This window comes from Acanthopagrus latus, chromosome 11 (genome assembly GCF_904848185.1).
Source record: "Acanthopagrus latus isolate v.2019 chromosome 11, fAcaLat1.1, whole genome shotgun sequence".
Classification (NCBI taxonomy): Eukaryota; Metazoa; Chordata; class Actinopteri; order Spariformes; family Sparidae; genus Acanthopagrus; species Acanthopagrus latus.
In genome coordinates, this window is record NC_051049.1 from 12,126,223 (window position 1) to 12,147,990 (window position 21,768).

Genomic DNA, 21,768 nt, shown 5'->3' on the forward strand with positions numbered 1-21,768 from the left:
TGTTTATCCCCTCCTGCCATTACTCACAGTGGTAGAAATTACGACCCAGCTCACATTTCTATCACGCTGGGGTTCATTCATCTTTGATTACACCTTTCAGATGATATAAATTAGGCCTATCCCACAGTGTTAGCTTGATGGATTACAGGGGCCAATATGAAACACACTGATCAATATCATGGATTAGTTTCTGTGTTTCAAGGCTATGCAACTCCGCGAGAGCAAGTCTGCCTCTGCGAGCCTGCTCAGCGCTGATGAAGCACTCTGCCACATTTTAACTTTGCAACTCCTCGGGTGTAACATCGCAGAAGTCTCATTTGCGTGATGCAATTATAAAGAAACATTTGAATTTGCGCTCTCGTTATGACTCTCTTCCCCTTGTCCCTTCCTAAAGTTTCCCAGTGGATGACTTACACTATCAAACCAGGGAAATTCTGTGTACTGTAGCAGGCACTTAAGCTGAGTAGCAGAAAGCAGAAATCAATGGAGGGCTAACTGCTCCAGAGGGCAGGGGTCATGGATGTCATAGAAACAAGGTGCCAGTGGGCCTCACATCTCACGAAAGAACTGTCAGTGGCCTCCAAGTTGTTGTTAACTAAGAATTTTGTCTCTGATAGTGCTGTACGCTTTCAGTGATGTGTTTACACTTTGTTCCGCTGACCAAAAAAAAAAAAAATCTGTGAAAGCTGATATGAGTGTTGCTGTTGTTTTAGCTAACCTCCTGTCTGTTTTGCAGTCAGCACCCCTCTCCCTCCTCTTGATGTCACCACATGAATGCATAGATGCATAGCGGTAATCGCCAGACATAGTCGCAAACAGGAAGATCCTGCGTTCACGAGCAGACAGGACCACCACTATTTGGAGTTCTCTGTCCTGATTGGATAAAATGGGCAGGGATACAGGAAAATGTTTTTATGTTTTTTACTGCATGAGGAGAGGAGAGATGTGGGTTAGTGACCAAACACTCTGTAATAGTGATTACTGTTGGAATATAGAGATATTTAATACTTTAATATAAAGATAAATCAAATCAGCTTAATTATGCTTCCAAATAATGACTAGTTGTTCAGACATCTGTATAACACAGTAGTGTGCTGTAAAATTAAATGGAGGTGGAGGAGTGTTTTTTTTTTTCTGCAACACAATTGGATTTTAAAACTTATATTTGCAGTTGAGGCATAAGAGACACTCAACCCCACCTTCCTTTTACAGATTACATAATAAATGCTCTCATCAATTTAATCACTTGTTCTGTTGCGCATCTTACAACATAAAAAGAAAATATACAACTACATATGACTAGGAAACGGGTCGGGGCTCTCAATTTATTCCTTTTAGCCTAAATACGGAGTGCAAAGCATTAACGTCGACACTGAAAACATCACAGGCAGCACGGGCACACCAGACCTGCTGACAATTTGACAGGAGGCGTGTTTGACCAACACTTTCATCAGAAAGGGGCTGAACGCGCAGATTAAAAAAACGGTTAAAAAAAAGACAAAGATTCACTTCACAAAAAGGAAGAAGACGTTTTGTTCATGAGAGCATGAGGGAACCCACTGAGGCATTTATCAAGCTTAATGAAAATGCTCCATATGGACGAGGCGCGGGTCAAATGAATAAGCTTTTTAAAAATCAATCTCACCAATTACTGTCTGTCTCACTTGTGAACGGGCCACGCTCGACTCGGCACACAATCAAGAGGGGCAGATGAGGAGGAAGAGGAGTGACAACTTCATGTTTAGGCAATTATCACCACTTCTGGCATGAGCTGAGGGGCCTCTTAACTGCCTCATTGTTGTTTGTTAAACAGTTTGCTCTGTTGATTGATGATGAAAAGGGAACATGCACCCACACCTCTCATGGGACTGTGACATAATGTGTTGTGCATCCCCCAGTGACCCTGCCAGCTGGGCAGGCTAAACACAACGCACACAGGCGAGATTGTATGGACTACCACAGGGGGCTGGCTATCAATACATTATTCATATCCATCTGACGGGACACACTCTGAGGGGAAGCACACGCACACCCTCGCACCCACCCACTCACCCACACGCACACACACACACACACACACACACACACACACACACACACATTCAAATTCAGCCACTTTATCATATCACTGGCAGGGCTGTGAAGTCATACATCCCCGTAGATGCTCTGGTCTTTTCCTGCACTGTCATCAGATTCCCCGGCTCTCCCCAGTGAGTTACCCCCTCATCCATATTCATGTGGAGTCAGATCTCTGCCAAAGGGCTCCTGTGCAGGGTGGAGTAGGCGGGGAGGGGTGGGGTGTGTGTGTGTGTGTGTGTGTGTGTGTGTGTGTGTGTGTGTGTGTGTGTGTGTGTGTGTGTGCTCCAGGACCCCGAGGCAAGAAAAAACACACTAAAAACACACGCGCATAAACCATCGCAGTCAATCTCAGCAGGAAGCGCACTGTACTCATTCGTTAGAGGAAAAAATGTGACCGAATGTGCGTTGTTTTTGGGGAGCATTATTTAAAAACAAGACCTCTTTTCAATGCGATCACAAGTTTTTACGACGAAAGGAAAACAAAACAATTCATATCCAGCCAGGATCAGGTTGATCAGGTTCATATCCTCCTCCTCCAGCGTTTAGTTTTTACACCAGGTTCCAGCTCGGCGGGCAGCTAATCAACGCTCATTACGAACAGATAAACACACACAGATATCCATCAGCGCTGGCTCTCTTCAGCGGGCTCTTGGCGGCCCCCCTGTTGCTGCTGTGTGCCGGAGGGATTATCTAACGAGAAGACAGCAGCTCTCACTCCTGGGTTCCTCCAGCCAGCCGCCATCTGACAGGCAGGACGGCCCGACTCTTTACATGGCCAGTTGGGCCCAGCAAGACTCTTTTCTATTCTCGAGGCCTCTGTCTTTCTCCTCCTCTGCCTCTCATGGTGAAGGAGGTGGGTTTGTGGGTGTAGAGAGTGATCTTTTCCTTTCATTTTAAGAATTAGGACTGATAAGAAATATTCATTTAGCCAAAAGGCTCTCCTCAATAAGTGTTCTTCATTCGTCCCTGATTGGTGGGAATCTGTGTGAGCAGGTATCCAGGTTAAGTGGCCGACCGCGGCGTCCCTGCAGAGAGCTCGGTGCCTTCAGGCCATCTCACACAGTCATTTCTTAAGCACTTATTTCCACACAGGCTGGCTTTCTCTGCAGAGGCTTTCACCACACTGTAATTAGAGCCAAATGGCTGGGAGCGGACCTGCTGATCTGCAGCTATAACCCAATAAAATATGATTTCAACTTCGCTGCCATTGTTACCACACAATAATTAAGGGAGGTGTAATTTGTCTTGGGTTAAATCTTTTTGAGTTACACAAAATGTTGCGCATATATCTTTCTGCAACAAAGGTAGACACTTGGGGCGGGAAAATAGGATTGGAAGAATAGGATAAAATGGTTTCCAATCTTCCACCCATCTAAAAAAGGTTGCAAAATGTGTCTTTAACATCAAACTTATTTAATTTTTTCTGCACACATTTTATTCTATATTCACAAGAAGTGTTAAAAAAAATATTAACACACTTTTGTGTTGTTTTTTTCTTTATAGGAGGTTGTGTGATGCACTATTTCTGGATTCGGTGCAATAATGTCCTAGAATGTTTAACTATTCCTTTGACTGTTTAATGCACAATATGTAGTTTGAGCTGAGTGCAGAGCCAGACCTTCTGGAGGAATAAACTCCCCAAGAGTGTCCACTGATGGGAGGTGAGCTCAGAGACGACTTTTAACTTTTGAATTTATCTTCACCCTAGTTAATTACACTAAATACGGATGCGTTCTGTAGAGGTGGCCTGTTACAGAGAGGACGGGGGGAAATGAAGGGAGAGAACCAGAGTCTCTGGTGAGTGCTGAATTTGGTGAGAGGCTCAACAGAATTGAACTGAAACACAGACACAGACACACACACACACCCACACACACACACACACACACACACTCTGTGACTCTCTCCCAGATGATAATAAAATAATAATAAATATTAAATAATAAGCAATAATATATTCCTTTCGCTGGTTTGGTTTTGCAATGATCATCAGTTGAGTTGTTCCCCGACCACAAGCCTAAAGATGTTGATCCTTTGGCTCTTCATAAAAAGGTGGTGTTGGGTTGGAGTCAGTGGTCAGCCAGTGGGTTAAAGCTGAGTGTAGCTCTGCCCTGACAGCGAGCCAAAGCCTTCTTAAAAAGGCTTTTTGCAGAACAAGGCATAAACCCAGATTATGAAACAATAATAAATCAACCCCTTATGCTCATTTCATAAAACACTGTATAACAGGGCTTATGCGGGGAGTGCTTGACCTGCCAGGTCCTGTGATCTGTGCTCTCGCTAAGATGAAGGCTCTCGACTTATGAAGTGAGGAGATGATAACGGGTGAATGGAAGTTGATCCGTCAGTAACAATCGTTGGTGTTTTTGTGCGTGTTTATGTTGTCTTCGTGCAAGTGCCTGCAGATATTCTGCAGAAGAAGCAGCACTCTGAGAGGTGTTTGAACCAGAGCTTCGGCTCAGCAGCCTCTATTCTGATTAGAGACTTCAGAGCGGAGGAGTGCAACTCGACAGTGACTTAAGCTCAACAGATGAGCCCCAATTCTCTAAATGTTTCGATCCAGATGACCTACAGATGCTCTAAAGCAGATTTAACAACAATAGCCAGATGTTGGATGTTGAGAGGTAGCTAGTGCCGGGGGGAGCGGTTATCACACCGGCTGAGGTTTTCTCCCGTCCTTTTAATCGCGAAAAGACTTAGAGCTGTTTCTAAGTGCTTCCAAATCAGATAAAACAGACAGAGAAAACCAACTTCTCCATGTAAGTGTGCGCCGCTTTGTGAGGCTGATATGGACCAGAGGGGATTATTCCTGGATGGGAGGCTGGCTTTGGAAGGACTATGGAGATGGGAATATAGACTTTCCTACTTTATAGGATCATGACAATCAAGTAGTGGATGGAAGCCATTCGGGTGTGCTGTGCAAAGAGTCTTGAATGGAAATACTTCTTAATGCTACATTACTTAGACTCTTGTTAATTGTGGTTTAGCAAACATTTTGCACTGTTTCCTGGCCACTGGGTCTTGTTTGCTACTGTTAACTCACTTTTATAGCCCAAAGAACAATCAAATGAAAAAAAATGGTAGCTGCAGCACTTCATAAAGCCAATTACCTGACAACACTTTCCATCAAACCGACTAGTGAATGTGTGGTCCTGCTCCTGTGTTGGTCCTGCTCTGTCCTCTTTTGGCTGCGTGTTTCCTTTGTTTCAGTAAGTTGATGGGAGGAGCTGTGTCATCAGTGATGCAACACACCTGAGCAGACTGGGCTATAAATCAGACCTGCATGATCCTCTCTCGCTCTCTCCTGCCCTGAACGGACGACTGACATTATTATTTGTTTCCATATTGGTTCCACATATGTACACTCACACAGACACTGCACACTTACTGACGACTGATATACAGAATTATATGTCTTATTTCCTCAATTAAAACATTTTGCATTATTTACAGACTATGTGTGGTCTCCCTCTTTTGTCACATGCTGTTGAGCCAGGTTGTGACAATACAGAATAAATATTTAAATCAGCAGTTGAGATTTTGGTTGCTACTCCTTTTTTTCCTTTTTGCTGAAAGTTAAAGGAGAAGATTGATACCGGCCTCTTTCCAAGCCTGGCACCACAGGAGTCATTTAGACTGAGGACACATGAGACATGTCCCCACCACAAAACCGATTTTTTAAAAGTGTATTTGTATTGTTGACTCCATAGTAGCCTTGTTCTTTGCCCTTTTCATGCACCATGATGCATTTTTTCTCTACTCTGACCTCATATTGATCCTCATGTTATCTAGCCTAATATCACATAATGTTGAAGAGTGTGTTTTCATCTGAGCCATCATGTCTCCACCACTTTTTAACTCAAAGTGACAAACTTGCTTAGCACAAAGACCGGGAAAGGGAAAAAAAACGCTAAAATTAGAGGTGAGGATAGGCACTTTTTTTACCCTCTCTGACACACAGCCCGGTTAGCAGTTTCACTATTTCTAGTCCTTGTGCTAAGCCGAGCTGACTGGCTGCTGGCTGAGGCAATGGAATGGCATTACAAACTAAAGGTACAGTACGTGTGAGAAAATCCAACATTTTATTCACTTAATAGTAAATTACATCTAAATTAAAAAGCCATTTTTACATTCTCAGAGTCTCGTAGTGTGTGTCTTTTTTTTCTGCCCACACAAAGTAACATTAAAATGACTTCCTGCCGTCAACAGAGGAGAGAAAACCAGACTCAGCCTGTCTGACTGAGTGACTGTACTGTAGGTTGCTGTCCCAGCACCAGCCCTTTCCCTGGGTGATAGTTAATTACCCTGGATAAATCCATTGGCAATTTGTCAGTCTCTTCCGGTATACCCCCCACGAAAACCCGACCACTTCCCTCCTCTCTTCTTCCTCGTTCTAAGCTCATGTAATGAATCACTAATCACTGGGTCCCTGACGAGCGTCCCCAGCCTATTATCTCTTAATTACCCTATTGAGGGGGCATCAACACAGACCAACAGGGGGCGTGCTGTCAAACAAAAAAATAATAAAAAAATATGATGCTTATCAATTCAGTTGTTGCTCCGTCGTGGATATTCAGTTTCAAAAGCCTGGACTTTGTTGTGTGCGGATGAGGGCAGTGTATTTACTGTCAGGTGGTGAATTATGCGTGTCACCATGTTTCTGTTCGAATACCTGAGAGGGCAAGCGAGACACTGAGAGCCCCCCGGCTGTGGTGGTTTATGTACATAGAGCCAGAACGAACTGGCTTGTTCTCAATCTCTGCTCGGCTCTCTGACCACCCGGCTCCAAATGGTCCTCTTGTGGAGCATTTGGGCCGTGGCAGAAAATGGAGCCTCTAACTCACAGAGTCATTTGCGGATGCGACACTCGGGAATCGAAGCGAGTTGCCACAGAGCAAAGATAGAAATTGGAATTGGCAGCAGACATGAAATGGGGTCAGGGGATTTGTCCCTGAAACACACACACACACACACACACACACACACACACACACACACACACATATATACACACACAAACACGCACAGAACATGTGAGTTACAGGTTCCTCAAAATTTACAAGGGGGGGTCTATTTAAACAATAGTGTCACCTGCAGTCTTAGAAAACAGATTTGGAGTAAAAAGCCTAATTTGTAGCTGTCATTTTGAAGAATTCCCACACATGAATTTAAACACACTCACGCTGACTTCAGTCTTCTCGATAGTAAATGTGGTTTGAACGCAGGTCGAGGTCACCCAGTCGCCATGATTGAGCAGATTGTCTGGGCAGTGTGCGAGGCGAGAAAGAGAAATTCCCATACTCCCTGTTCCCAGTCTAAGAAAAGAGCAAAGAATAGGTTTGAGATCACACAGTTGTCGCTTGTTTACATCAACTGAGTGTCAACCAAGAGCAATTTTTTCTCTTAGCGTCCAAAACTGACAGGTGCCCCCTGCCAAGTCCTCTTAATAGTTCAGGTTTTTGAATTTAATCTCACTAATTTCGACATATCCCTCTAAGGATCTTAAAGCTTAACTTCAGAAAAAGAAAAAAGACCCTGTACGGCCCTTTTTGGAATCCTGGTGTCCGTTTTTTGTCAACCCTTTAGTGAAAGCCTGTCAAAAATGGTTAGCTTCTCCAGTGAAACTACTTCTTTGCATCTTAGCTCCCGGTCTTGCCCTGTGTCTGCACAATTTCTTTCTATCCTCTTGTTTCTCTCCTTTTGTTTAGATAAAGCGAGGGATTAGGAAAGATTTGCCCCCATAAAGTAGTGGTTTGATGGGCTTTTATCCCACCATGTTGCTAAAGCTGTGTAGCCCCTGGATTAGGCCCTGACAATAGGAACCCTTGTGCTGGGCCGCAGCCTGAGGGGCACAACCAAAGACCGGCTCTGAGAAAGAGGGAGGAAACAAACCTGCCAACCTCGATATGTCAAGTCTGCCAGAGAAACCGTTCAGAGGAGCAGCCCTGGCTGCAGCATGGTGCGCTGTGTCTACAGAACCATACGAGGATAAACAATAGTGAAAGTGAACAACTTGTGGTTAGCCTCGCATGGAGGGAATATATGTGTCTCTGTTACAATTAGTATTTTCTTTGAAGACCAATTTTTATTAGAATTCTTAATGTGGAAAGTTTTAAATACATTTTTGAAGGGGACACTTTGACACATCAAACTCTGTTTAGAGGTCTTTGACTGTCTGGAGTTTGACTGTATATGTGGAAAAAAAATAAATAAATCCTTTTGTGTCTCCAGAGTGAGCTGCACGAAATCTACTAAACTGCCTCAAGCGATGTCACTTAAGTCTTTGTTGGGCGGAGCTAAAGACTATAAGTTCAAAAATGCCGGGAAGGAAGTGAGCTTATCAGTTCGATGTTGTTTGCTCCTCATCTCTGCTAGATCTAGCAAATTTCTACAAAACCACAGCAAAGTTAAAACTTTATGTTTACTTAGGTTTAATTCACAGTGCTTTGCTCTGACTAAGTGAGGCGCAAAAAACATTCTATTATGATTAGGAAAATTTCATGTTTTGGCTTGAAATACAAATTGGTTGCCACAAATGTGACTGTAAATGTCCCAACTTTACGTCAAAATGTTCTGTGGTCCCCTTAAAAATGTAATATTGTTCAAAATATATACGTTTAAAATATAATATTTTACTACAGTTATGTCATGAAACGTGTTCATACCACGTTACCGACCGAGGTAAAGCCTTTATTGTTGGTGCAATGCTAAATCTTAAAAGCTGCACCAATCAATATATTTAGATGATTAATTAATTTAACGACCAGACAATATGTAATGTGTATGTTTGTATTGACAAACACAGAGAATATTCCCCACACACATCTTTTAGCACATTGTTTTTTCGTTTTCTGTAACTTTTTTCACTCTTACTGTATTATTGGCATGGTTTTCAGCTGTTGCTTTGCGCCGAAAAAGGCTCCGATAACTGCAGATCATCCAGCAGCTAGCTGGTCATCATGGTGGAGCATTTGGCCACTGAAGAGCCAGATAGTTTCCTGGTGGAGACCAAAACAGAGCAAAAAAAGTAGAGCAAATATTGAATTCTATGTTGCTCGACGTCTGCTGGATGCATGAATTGGCAATTGTTTGCTGACATGTTCAATATAAACGCTTTATAGTGGTGATAACAGTAATTATCCGGCTCCCAAGTGGACAAAAAACATATTCTTAAGTAGTTTTCTAATATTTGTTATTTGTTCTAATGTTTTATTCACTGTATTTTCTCTAAATGTTATATATTCTATGATCAAAATGTATAACTTTAACTTTTCACTATTTTTTTTTTTAGTTACATGATCTCCATAATTTAGACACCTGATGTATGCGTCCGTTATTTGTCTGATTTGTCACGGCTGTAAACAGACTTCCTGTCCTTTCCCCCTTGGTTAAGCAGAATGTTGTCTCACACTACATGTAACTTTGGTGCTTTTAACAGATATAAGAGATGACAACCATGTGAATGTGACACTGAGAGGAATTTAGCCGCGTATAAGAGGCTGTGTGATCAGAAAACAGGGGCTGCAGCAGGCAGAGATGTGTCTATTTAAATCAGATATCCAACACCTAGGAGGAAAGTCTTAAAAGTGAATGCCCCGCTAATACACAGCCGGAGGATTGCTAATGGCAAGTTGCTTTGTTACTCCAGTCAAACAAGTCCCGGGGAAGCAGTCAATTCCAAACCATACATCAAAATGATTAATTTCACCCAAATGAGCACAAGCTAACCTTGACTAAGAGCATGTGCAGGCCCGAGCAGCTGGATTGGAACCTAATGTATTCATGAAGTTAAAGAAAACCTAATGATAAAAGTTAATGGGCTCTGAAGGCTGAAGGCATCAACTTTCTCCCGGATCTGATGTAAAATGCCGCTTGGAAATATAGTGAGTCATTTGAGGGGTAAAATTACAAACGCTCATGCGTTATAAACCTGATTAAAAACTGAACATGATTTATAAATCGCTGCAGCTTCCTCGGCTGAGCTTTGATTCAGGAAGCCAAAGTCCTGATGCAGGGATAAAGTTTTGATATTCAGAGAGCAGGCGGGAGGATGATTGAGAGTAAAGACGATAACTCAGATCTGGGGAGAGGCTTTAACATGATAAAGCCTGAATGCAGCCAGAGTGCTGAGAACAATGAGTGCGGCGATGAAATCCACAGAAATCTGAGATGAATTCGGGGTTTAGAAAGTTAGCCTGGAGCGAGCGGCGCTGAGATCCTGAAGGTGATCGGGATGAGAAGCCGTGTGAAGATGGTAAATAAAGAGATGCGTAAACTATCCTGCACTCAGGATCATCAGCATAATCACGGCTGACACTGTTCGGCAACATGAAACATCTTGAATTTCTGTTTGTGTCTTTCAGAGCAAAAAGAACTGCGGTGATTAGTTAATTAACAGGCTGACAGGAAATTTATTGGTGACTGTTTTGATGGTTTGAGCCATTTACAAGCAAACATACCAAAAGTTTGGTGGTTGCAGCTCTGCAGGTTCGAGTATTTGCTGCTTTTCTCTGTGTTATGTCATTGAAAATTCATTATCTTTGGGTTTTGGATGGTTGATCTGACAAAACAAGATACATGTTAACATTAGTATGGGCTCTGTTTTAAAAATGTGAATATTTTTGCTGTATTTTCTGACATTTTAAAGATCAAACCATTAATCAAGGAAATAAAAAGGATATTAATCACTTCTGGCAAATAACAACAATCCACTTTAAGGGTTTTCCCTGTCTTTATAAGGCTTATAGGTGCAGCATCAATTTCAGATTTGGTTGCATTTGGTCTGAAGTCTTGTCTCGGAAGCTTTTTTCATTGTAATCTAAGAGTTTGTTCAACTTTTTGCACACAGACTTGGAAATAATTCTGTGAAATTACATATTTTCTAAATTGAGAAACACACATTTTTTCTTAGGGGAGGACCTTCAGATTTCCCAACAAATACACACACCTGCAGTCTTCCACACACCTCGGGGAAATGCTCACTTTTGTCCAGATGAATGTAAAATAAGGAGATACAGAAAAAAATACCTCGTTGGCTGCATTTTGCCTGAAAGCCACAGAAATGTCTCTCTGCTAGCATTTGCAAAAAGGTACAATAAAAAAACAAACAAACAAAACATATGATAATCACAACAAGGCACATTAAAGACAATAGAAACACATCAGGAAGTTAAGAAGAGCTCCAGGTACACTCAGGTTTAGGACTGTATCAGAAAATCTCACATTTTCTTCTCTGCTGTTTGACTTTGTGGGGCTGAAGACACAAACCGCAGTTAAACTTTGAGCAAAACACACTTAAAATATCATCATTTCTCGATAATCTGCAATTGTAACTCTGGAGTTTGCGTGGATGACACAACGCGAGTCTGCAGTCGAGCTGACAAAACAGGCATCACAACTTCAAGTGGACCCACAGAAAGAAATATGTTTATAAAACTTAACATTTAAATCCTCTGATTGTTATTCTAGAAATCCTCGAATATATGTACTTTTCTTTTTATTAATAATTACAATTATCAATAATAATTAAAATCTGTGTGAAGTGAAGTGAGTCAGTTGTGAGCTCGCTGTCCACTCCACCCCTGCATGGTGAGGAGGAGGAGGAGGGTGGTGGTTGCTGCTGCTGCTCCGCTGGCCTAATATCACTCTAATAGCAGGCCCTCTTGACACTTGCATTAAAGCCCTCAGCCACGCTGGACATTAGCCCGCATTAAGTTCCGTAGGAAAAAAAAAAAAAAGCTGATTTGAGGAAGAGCAGCTGAGAGGAATTCCTTCTCGCTTTAATTGCTTTAGAAACGGTCTCCACAAAGAGACACTGGACAGATTTACCTCCAGTTTAAGTTCTTATTTCCATCGGTTCACAAGTTAATCCGATTTTTTTTCTCTCTCGCTTTTTTTTTTCCTTTTTTTTTTTGCCTCCTCTCGACCTAAATGCTCTGCAAAGCCATACTGACGCACACAGAAGAAAAACAGAAGTTATAAGAAAGAATAATAATAATAATAAAAACATTTGAAAATTATTATTATTTTGTGACTCGTTAACTCACAGAAATGATCATTGGCGCGCTGATGGACCACTTGTTGCTTGTTGTTCACGTCGAAGAATAATAATTAAAAAAAAGATCCTTTTACTTTTGTTGCTTTCATATTTTGGATTCCCCCCCCCCAAATTATATAAGAAGTTTAATTAAAGCAGAAAAGGGAGGGGGGGGGGGGCAGTGGCAGCCTGTACAACTGACCTCAGATCACATTCTCCTCTCACACTTCGGCTGCCAGGACTCTGAAGTTCTGCAAATGAATGTGGCCAAAGATCAAATTGAGTTTAAGGATTTGATCTCACTCCCTCCTCCTCCTCCTCTCCGCCACCTCTCCACCACCTTCCTCCTTCTCTCTCACTCTCTCAGAGGGAAAAAAAAAAAAAATTCAACAAAATATGCAAGCTTTACATTAAAAGGCTACTTTCCGCTGCCCTTAATTCCAGCCTAAACGGTTTTTCTCCGGGAGAAGAAATCTTTTCTAAAAAACCTCGGAGAAGAGAGAGGGGGGCATTATTGTTTTAATCCTCTTACCAGCAGTCATTTTAAGACATTTTTTTGGAGGGTGAAATGGCGTCTTGTCTACCCAATCCTAACCCAAATCCCTCGGGGCCGGGGAGCTGCTGGAGGCGGCGGTGGAGCCCCCCAAGCCCGCATCTCTCCATCTCAGCCGCGTTTTTTCCCACCGAACACGCAGTCACACCGAGGCGGGAGGAAAATAAAATTAAAGCCCGGAATTAACCTGAGAGTCACCGCGGAGGAGCGGCGCAGGCCGGTGCGCATGACATTTAATGAAGACCTCTGTTGTCGAGCCTTTATTGGCTGAATTCCAGCTTTAAATGAGCTGGAGTTCAATTTATTTTATTCTTGTATTTTATTTTATTTTTTTCAAAAGATGATCTGCTGAGGCAAATATTTACATGAAATTCTTTATTTTTCTAAATTTAAGTCGAGCAGTATGTATGACATTAGTCATAAAATACAATCAATACAAAAAGTATTGACGTAATGACATTTGAGTGTTTGTTAGCTATTTAATGATATTATGAATATCAAATCAACTACAAAACTACTGCTGTGCTAAAAATAAAGTAAGAGGATTTATAGTCACTTGCAGAAGACACATAAAGGAAAAAGTGAAAAACAAATAAAAGTGGCAGGTTTTCAGGGAGACTCAGAGATTTTTAAAAATATAAAATAAATAACAGATGATGGAGAAAAGTTTTCCTCAAATCAGTTTTAAAGCATTAAGTTACATTTAATTGTATGTGTAACTTCGTCCTCAAATCATCCCCCTAAAAAACAAAAACATTATTATTGTTATCATTAATGTTGTTATTATTATAAACTGAAGATTTAATAATAACAGCGAGATGAGAGTTAAAGCAGCTAAAAACTCATAAGAAAAATTAAAAACGACTAAATGTTTTTTTTTTTTTTTTATTCCCTTGCTTTTATAAAAGTCGGCGCCTCGACTGCAGGGACACGATGTCTGAGGTGAGCGGCGCGGTGACGGAGGAGGGCGGGGGCGCTGTGGGTGGAGAGGGAGAGCGACGTGATTGGCGCAGAGGAGGGAGCGTGCGTGCGCCCCGGTGACCCCCCGCCCGGAGCGCTTTAAAGGCCGATAGATGGCAGCTCAGCATCCTCCCACATCCACAGAGAGGAGAGCCGGAGGACGGAGCAGGAGCAGAGCAGGAGCCGCCGGGGACGCTCTCAGGATACCACACCGCATGAAGACACACCGAAGACGCGAGAGAATGAACGAGTGCCCGCGGATTTTAGAGACGAAGATCTGAGAGGAAACATTTTCTGGTGCCGGTGGAAATATTTCGCTTCAGATACACAGACAGAGAGAGAAAAGAGAGGTAAGAAGTCCGGGCTCGTGTACAAGTTGTCTGAAACTGTCGGCATTTGGTTTACGAGTCTTTTTTTTTTTTACTTTTATTTATTTTTTTGTTGTGAATGTTAGTGGAGTTTCGTGTTGGACCAGAATCAGTCGAAGGTCCGGAACAACACCGCGACACCGCAGCTGAACCAAACGAGCGTCTTTTTTTCTCATTTAAGTTGACAGAGTTTCAAATTTTAAGAGGCGATCACTAACAAGACAAATAAACGTTATTTAATTAATTGTTTTTGTTTGTTTTATTTGTTTGTTTTGTTTTTTTTGTTTACATTTACAGGCTATTAGCTACTTGATTTTTAGGTTAAAGGAGAAATTCAAACTCAAGAGTTTTGTTTTTACAATATTCATGAGGCAATAACACAAACTCATAAGTTATTTATTTTTAACAATATCTGGATAAACAAGCTGCTCTCAGAGGTAAATAAGTTTCCCCAGAACACGCTTTGAAGCTAGAAAAGTGGCAGAGTCCGCCACTCATAAACAAAGTAACAAAGTGTGAACCTGTGTTGTTCTCTCAGGTCAGTTTGTTTATTCACCTGACACAAACATGAAAACAAAAGGGTTTGTTTATTTAGTTTGTTTTATTGTGCATTTCCTCTTCTCTTCCCTTCCCCAAAACTACAACATGCACCTTTATATTTGTGCGCGCTGCTGTCCGGGCATCACAGAGCTCCGGGCCCCGAGGCAGTCTTCAGTTAAATGCTGTATAACTCATAAATCCGCGGCAATTAGCATAATTAGCCTTAAATCAGAGCCGGCGGCTGCGTGACATTGTCCTGAAAGAAGAAGAGCCGTATGTTGTGATTTTTTAAGCTGCAGATTAAAAAAAAAATGTAAAAAAAAAAAAAAAAAGGAAGAAAGAAAGAAGAAGAAACAAAGTAAATCGAACAGATTACATGAATCTAGCCAGAGGCTGTTTGGTACAATAATGCAAAGGAACACACATGTAAAAAAAGGGGAGAAAAAAATGTTATTTAATTGGTCGGTCACACGTTTTCATCACACTCACACACACGCACAGCGTGGCCGGTCCTTCGCGTGTCAGGCCCTGGTGATGCATTAACAGCCTTCCTGAATAGTTGGAGCCTGTTTTGCAGCCACATCAGACAGCGGCCCGACCAGACCGGGGGATCCTGCCGCATATTTCATATTTCACTGAGGACCTTGTCACACGTCTCCGGCAGCCTCCGGGCGTCTGAGGCTGACCTGGGACCCGCCACAGATTGAAATAAACCGCTCCCCCCCTCAACACACACACACACACACACACACACACACACACACACACACACACTCGAGTCAGACTCTCGGGGCGCAAAGTAAATATTTGGACGCACCTGCTGTCAGTGCAGCCCGCGGAGCTTCAGCAGCGTGTCAGCGTAGAGGGAGTGATTCCAATTAAAAAAGTCCGCAGACTGAATGTTTAATCTGATCGGAAATGGTTGAATGAGACCAGGAGGGGAACAAATAATATTATTATCATCATAATTATTATGCATGTGGGGATTTTTCTTTCATATTAATTTGGTGGAGAATAAATAAATCTAGCGATCATCTTGACCACTTTCATAATTCAAACATGAATATTTATCTTTATTTATATTACTAAAAAATATTACTATTATTATAGAATTAAGTGCTAAACATAAATTGTAATAACTGTTTTCTATTTAAATTTCTATTTTTTTATTTTTATTTTTTTTTTTGCACCTCAGCTAAAACGAAATCTGTCCCCAAATGATTCAGTGTTGCTTTCATCAAAGCTTAGCTATAATATTACTGCACATTAATAGTTTCAGACCGTGATATTTATTTGGTCCCCTGAAGATTTAAATGTGAGCAAACACTCACACTAATAAAATAAAAAAATAAAAACAAAAAACACTTTCTAAAATGTTCCGTTTCGTTTTGCCTGACTGCCATCCCACACGAACGGTGTCAGATGTGTTAATAATCTCTTTGAATTTATCAATATAATCATAATAATAAGATTAAAGAATCTTTTTTTTTTTTTTTTTTACTTTTAATGCTCACCTGTTGCCATTTCAATTAGTCAGGCTGCAGCAAGCAGATGTTTTTAAAGGCGCTACAACTGGAAACCTGGAAACGGTTTAATTTAGAAGGAGGCCTGACTCTCACAGCTCCTCTCTCTCTCTCTCTCTCTCTGCAGACAGCTCGCCCGTCATGCAGCACTACGGGGTGAACGGCTACTCGCTCCACGCCATGAACTCACTGAGCGCCATGTACAACCTCCACCAGCAGGCGGCGCAGCAGGCCCAGCATGCGCCTGACTACAGGCCCTCGGTGCATGCCCTCACTCTTGCTGAGAGGCTGGCTGGTAAGAATCAGTAGCTCATTTTGTTGTCGGATGTTTAAAATGATTCAAGGTGTCGCCATCGATCCTCTGGGTGCTCAAACGCCCCCCGACCCCGGCCTTCATTTAAACTGGTCGTGTTTCTTGTTTTCTCAACGGCTGCACATTTCAAGACATTATCCTTGAGGCCCGGTATGGCTCCCAGCACCGAAAGCAGCGGCGCAGTCGGACGGCCTTCACCGCCCAGCAGCTGGAGGCCCTGGAGAAAACCTTCCAGAAGACCCACTACCCTGACGTGGTGATGCGTGAGCGTCTGGCCATGTGCACCAACCTGCCCGAGGCACGCGTTCAGGTAAAGAAAACAAAAAAAAAAAACACCCTCAGAGTGAATTTATCTCCTGGGCTGTGTGCATGTTTCACCCAGACCCTCAGTTAAATGGTGAACTTTAATCCCATCTTGAGTCGTTAGAAGGGACAATGCACAAAACATGTGAAGACAAGACGGTTAAAGTTGTCTGTCGATGCATCTGGCAGGTGTGGTTCAAGAACCGCCGGGCCAAGTTCCGTAAGAAGCAGCGCAGCCTGCAGAAGGAGCAGCTCCAGAAACAGAAGGAGGCATCCGGAGCTGCGGAGGGCTCTACAGACGAGTCCAAGACTGACCTCACCACCACCAGCAGCAGCAGCAGCACCACCACCACCACCACCACCCTGGTCCCTGAAGCCCACACTCCTCCTCCTCCCTCCTCCTCCTCCTCCTGCCACTCAGAGACAGAGAGGCTGGCAGCAGCACGGCCGCAGCCTGGAGAGATGAGCGTGGAGGTGAACGTCACCTCCCCAGAGCCGTCAGACAGCGAGTCGGCAGCAGAGGACAACGGCGACAGGGACGAGGACGAAATGCGAGGGGAGGCGAGGGTGAAGATCCCGGAGGAGATGCAAGGGGAGGGCGGAGCGCAGCCGGGGAGCAGCTCTCCATCCTGCAAACGTCTGAGCCCCACATCAGGTACCCTTCCCGTCATTCCGATGTGTCATGTTACAGAATGTAACCATATCTAAAGGCTTAACGACAGACCACAATTTACAGGATACACACACAAAAAACATGTATGCAAGACATGTCATTGTGTGCGTCCATAGATACTAAAGTCGTCCTCCTTGTGTCTTCCTGTCTCTCAGACTCTCCCCTGAGCTCCCCCGCCCTGCCGTCCTCCAGCAGCGCGTCCAGCGGTCTGGCACAAAGCAACTCCTACGCCTCGTCCCCTCTCAGCCTCTTCCGGCTGCAGGAGCAGTTTCGGCAGCACATGGCCGCCACCAACAACCTGGTGCACTACCCGTCCTTTGACATGAGCACGCCGTCCTCTCTGCCCTACCTGGGCATGAACGTCAACATGCCGTCCCCGCTGGGCTCGCTGCCCTGCCAGTCCTACTACCAGACCCTGTCGCAGGCCCAGCAGGTGTGGAACAGCCCGCTGCTGCAGACGGCGCCGGGCAGCCTCCCCGGAAGCCTCAACAGCAAGACCACCAGCATCGAGAACCTCCGGCTGAGGGCCAAGCAGCATGCGGCGTCGCTCGGACTGGACACGCTCCCCAACTGAAGCTCAGGCTGCTCCCTCTGTGTGCTCGCCCACTCGTCAGGGCCGTACCTACGAGTTATGGTCCCAGTCAACAGGAGGGGACTCTGGCCCACCCCCCCCACCCTTCACTTTCCTCTTTGCCTCAGCAACAATGTGTATCCACTCTAAACTTAATCACATCGCCAAACACTCATTTAGCTGCTTTGGTCCCTGCAAAATTGGCCTTCCTGACGATTTCAAATTTCGAAAGTCCTCTTCTAAATTTGTGCTTGTTTCCACCTTATTTTTATCAAACAACTGCTTTTTATTTAATCTTTCTAGATTTCAAATAAATCCAATTTCAAAATCAGAACCAAGCAGACAAAGCACATTTTTCATGCACGTGTGAAGACCACAAAACGTTTTTTAGAGCAGCACTTTAGTTCGGGGGGCCCTGGGCAGTCACCTCATCATCGTCATCGTATGGGCATGCGGCTCACCGCTGGGAGCACACCAGAACATGAAAAGCACCTCGGCTGGATAGACTTAACAGAAAGTAAGATTATGACAAGAACTCAATGGACTTGAAAATGAAAAGAATCCCACCTGGACTGACTGAACTGTACTTTTTTTTGCCTGTGGAACTTTGCTTGCATCCGACTCCTCTTCAGCTTCCGCTGTGAAGTTCCGGATAGAAAAGCCTCATTCCAGGACAGATATAAGATATTAAAATATTCTATGATCCAACCCCTGAATGGGGCCCTATGCATGCATGCACCCCCTCTGAAGCATGGCTTACAGCCACAAGACACAGAATGAAGTCACACCAGATCTGATATCAGAAATAAAGCTCAGATCGCTCAACATAATCCCCCATTCAGCTGTATTTCTTTTGCAGACGACACGTGACTCTCCTTGTTTAAGTTACAGCACTCAGCTCAGCCTGCAGAGAATCCAGTGAGCGTTGTAAATATCCCTCAGTGTTCGCCTCTGTCGACCCGGCTGAAGAGCAACTCCTCGTGTGAATGGAGAGTAAGCGTTCGGCTGCAACTGTAGCTTGAAGCGAAAGGACCGACAGCCAGAAACGACACTAGAGGAGACGCGGCGAAAAATAAAATGATCCTGGCCGACTTTTTTTTTTTTTTTTGCTCACTTGGATGCCAGACTGAACTCAGCAGAGACGCCACCTTTTTTTCTCAGCCAGTGACTTCAGCAGAGAGACGCACAGGCCCATTCTCTATGTATTATATCGATATAGATTCAAGACATGTATTTCTCAGTTGTTTAAAATGTGAGTAATTTATCTGTTTAATGCAAGGGAATAAATCACACCTAAGAATGACTCGTGTTCTCAGTGTCGTCGGTTGGAGAAATAAGATGAAAATGTTTGCCCGCACTGACTCACATTGCCTCATTTTAATATTTTACAAAGCAGAGAGGGAGCTTTAAAGGTCCAGCGTGCAGGATCCAGTGGCATCTAGTGGTGCGGTTGAAGATTGCAACCAATGAAATACCCCTCGCCTCACCATCTTCTGCGCGCTCCCTTTACAGATTATTGAGGCTCATTCTGAAGAGACAAAAACGATTCTTAGCATCAGGTGATTAAACATCATTTTGAATATTATATTTTATTTCTGCAAATATGTTCCCCCAAATTCTACACACTGGACCTTTAAGCTACAGTGTGACTCCAGTGCCTCTTCGTAAAAATGGAAGAAAAGAAAGAAAACACGAGGCGACGTTTCTGCACTTGAACTGAAGAAATGGAGACACTCTGCACGAACGTCATTAAAATTCAAATTTTCTTAAAGGCAGTTTTGTGTTTTCAGACGTTTCTCTGGGTGTCCGTATCGTTTAACCTTTCTCAGCTAAAATATGAGTCGGAAGGAGTCCAGGCAAGCCGTCTATCCTGAACCAGGAGTTAATCAAACACAACCAACATGCAAACATGCGCTCACATGAAGGCCTGAAAGGTGAAATATGTAAAAAGAAAAAAAGTTGCTCACTCATTGAATTCGTATTACTCGTATTCATGCAGGTCAGAACACCACCAGAGTGACTGTGAACTACTGTAGCTGCAGTCAGCTGGATGCTCAGTTCGGCGGGCAGCTAGAGGTGTTTAGGTGTGGCTAACTGGTTAGCATGCCGAACATTTCAACACAATACACAGAAGTCATAATGATCAAAACTAAAACTCGTCCACATTCTGCTGATACATTTAGTGACCTTCTTGAAAGAAACCATCCAAACAACATTTTTCTCAAAGTTTCTCGAGTGACAGGACTTCTGAAACAAGAGAGGGATTAGCTCAGGGCGCGCCGACTCCAGCTCCTCTCCGACAGAAATGGGAATCTCAAATTTAGATTTCCTTACAAACGACATTCAATATTTTATAGTCAAAGAAGAAAAAAAAATTGGTTAATATGTCCCCCTGAGGACACCTTGACAGAACCGTAAATAATTTAGACGCAGGAGGTCTTCCATCCTCGGTGGTGGGGTTTACATACCACATGCGGGAGAGCCTGCCACTTGTTCACCCAGCGCAGAATAACTAATCCTAAATGAAATGACTGAAGCACAGTGTCAGGCTCTAAAGAGTCTCCAATCCACCAGCCACCCACCCACCCTTCACTCTCTCTCTCTCTCTCCCCCTCTTCCCCCACCCTGTCAGCCGAGGTTTGGCTGCACCGAAACAGAATGCTTTGCCATAAGAAGATTACCTTTGGTTGGGATATCGATGGATTAAGTAAGAATAGAATGAGATAAAATAGAATTGAAAGGGTTCCTGGAGTCAGCAAAGTTCAGACACCTTTTTTTTTTTTTGTTTTGTTTTACCCCCCCCCCCCCCGGTCTTTTCCCGCTTCCTCGCTCCATGACCGTAAAGATTATATCACTGTCTTCGTAGAGAAAGGGAGGTGAGAGGGCTGGTGTGTGTGTGTGTGATACAGTGCATAAAAATAAATTTGGGGCTGCAAAGACAACTCGCACAGCCGCCTTTGGGCTTTTTTTTTTCTCCCAGGCATACTCTTTAAGTACGTGGTCAATTTGTCATGAATGTCTGGGTTTTATGTGTACGTAACGATCATATGGGTGTAAGTTAATGGGAATGCTGTGTTTATGTGTGTGTGTGTGTGAGAGAGAGAGAGAGAGAGAGAGAGAGAGAGAGAGAGAGAGAGAGAGTGTGTGTGTGTGTGTGTGTGTGTGTGTGTGTGTGTGTGTGTTTGTGTGTGTGTCTATGGCAGCTAAGCCGCTGAAGGTTTCCAGGAGCTCTTTGATGTGTATCTGGGCAATGCGCTATTAGAGGGATTTTCCTAGTTGACAGCTCAGAGAATGTGTGGAGGAATTGCGATGCCAGCGGGCTAAAAGAATGCTGGAAACAGGATTAGGATCATATTCTGGCAGCTCCTGTCACTTCATCAATGGGCTAAGGTTTCCTCAGTGACAGCCCTCCTTCTCTGCCCGGCTAAAACCTTTAGTGGGACCATAAAAGGGGTGAGAGAGGGGAAAAAACAATGATTGAATGGTGTGCTATGATTTTCTGTGCGGGGTTTTGCTCTGAGGGCTTTGTGTTGGGAGGTCTGAGGGGGGACGGCGTTGATTTGGGAGGGAGGCGTAGGTCATGGGGATGAGAAAAAGGGGGCTTTTTTAGGGAATGGGGGGGTGTGGGGGGTGGTCTTTCTTGAAAGTTTTAACACCCAAATCCCCATGGCAGGGCATGTGGAGGGGTTCTTATAATGATGCTAGTGGACAGGGACGGCAGCTTGGTGTACTACAGGGGGACGACGGCAGCAGAGGCAGCAGCAGGTGGGGGTGGGGGTGTGGATGGATGGAGGGACGGAGGGAGGGATGCTGTTTCCTGAATCTTCAGGGACCCGTTTGTCGATGTAT

At 43.7% G+C, this 21,768-nt stretch overlaps 1 protein-coding gene across 1 annotated transcript in view; it reads left to right on the forward strand.

The window, feature by feature from the left end:
* Positions 1-19,222, forward strand: part of LOC119029286 (diencephalon/mesencephalon homeobox protein 1-B-like) — a 43,216-nt gene extending 23,994 nt beyond the window's left edge. The window contains exons 3-7 of the mRNA XM_037116014.1: positions 13,577-13,978; positions 16,187-16,354; positions 16,504-16,682; positions 16,865-17,330; positions 17,504-19,222. Coding sequence (XP_036971909.1) covers positions 16,201-16,354; positions 16,504-16,682; positions 16,865-17,330; positions 17,504-17,922 — 1,218 coding nt within the window. The 5' untranslated portion in view covers positions 13,577-13,978; positions 16,187-16,200 and the 3' untranslated portion in view covers positions 17,923-19,222. The remainder of the gene's footprint in view (positions 1-13,576; positions 13,979-16,186; positions 16,355-16,503; positions 16,683-16,864; positions 17,331-17,503) is intronic.
* Positions 19,223-21,768: the final 2,546 nt, after the last annotated feature.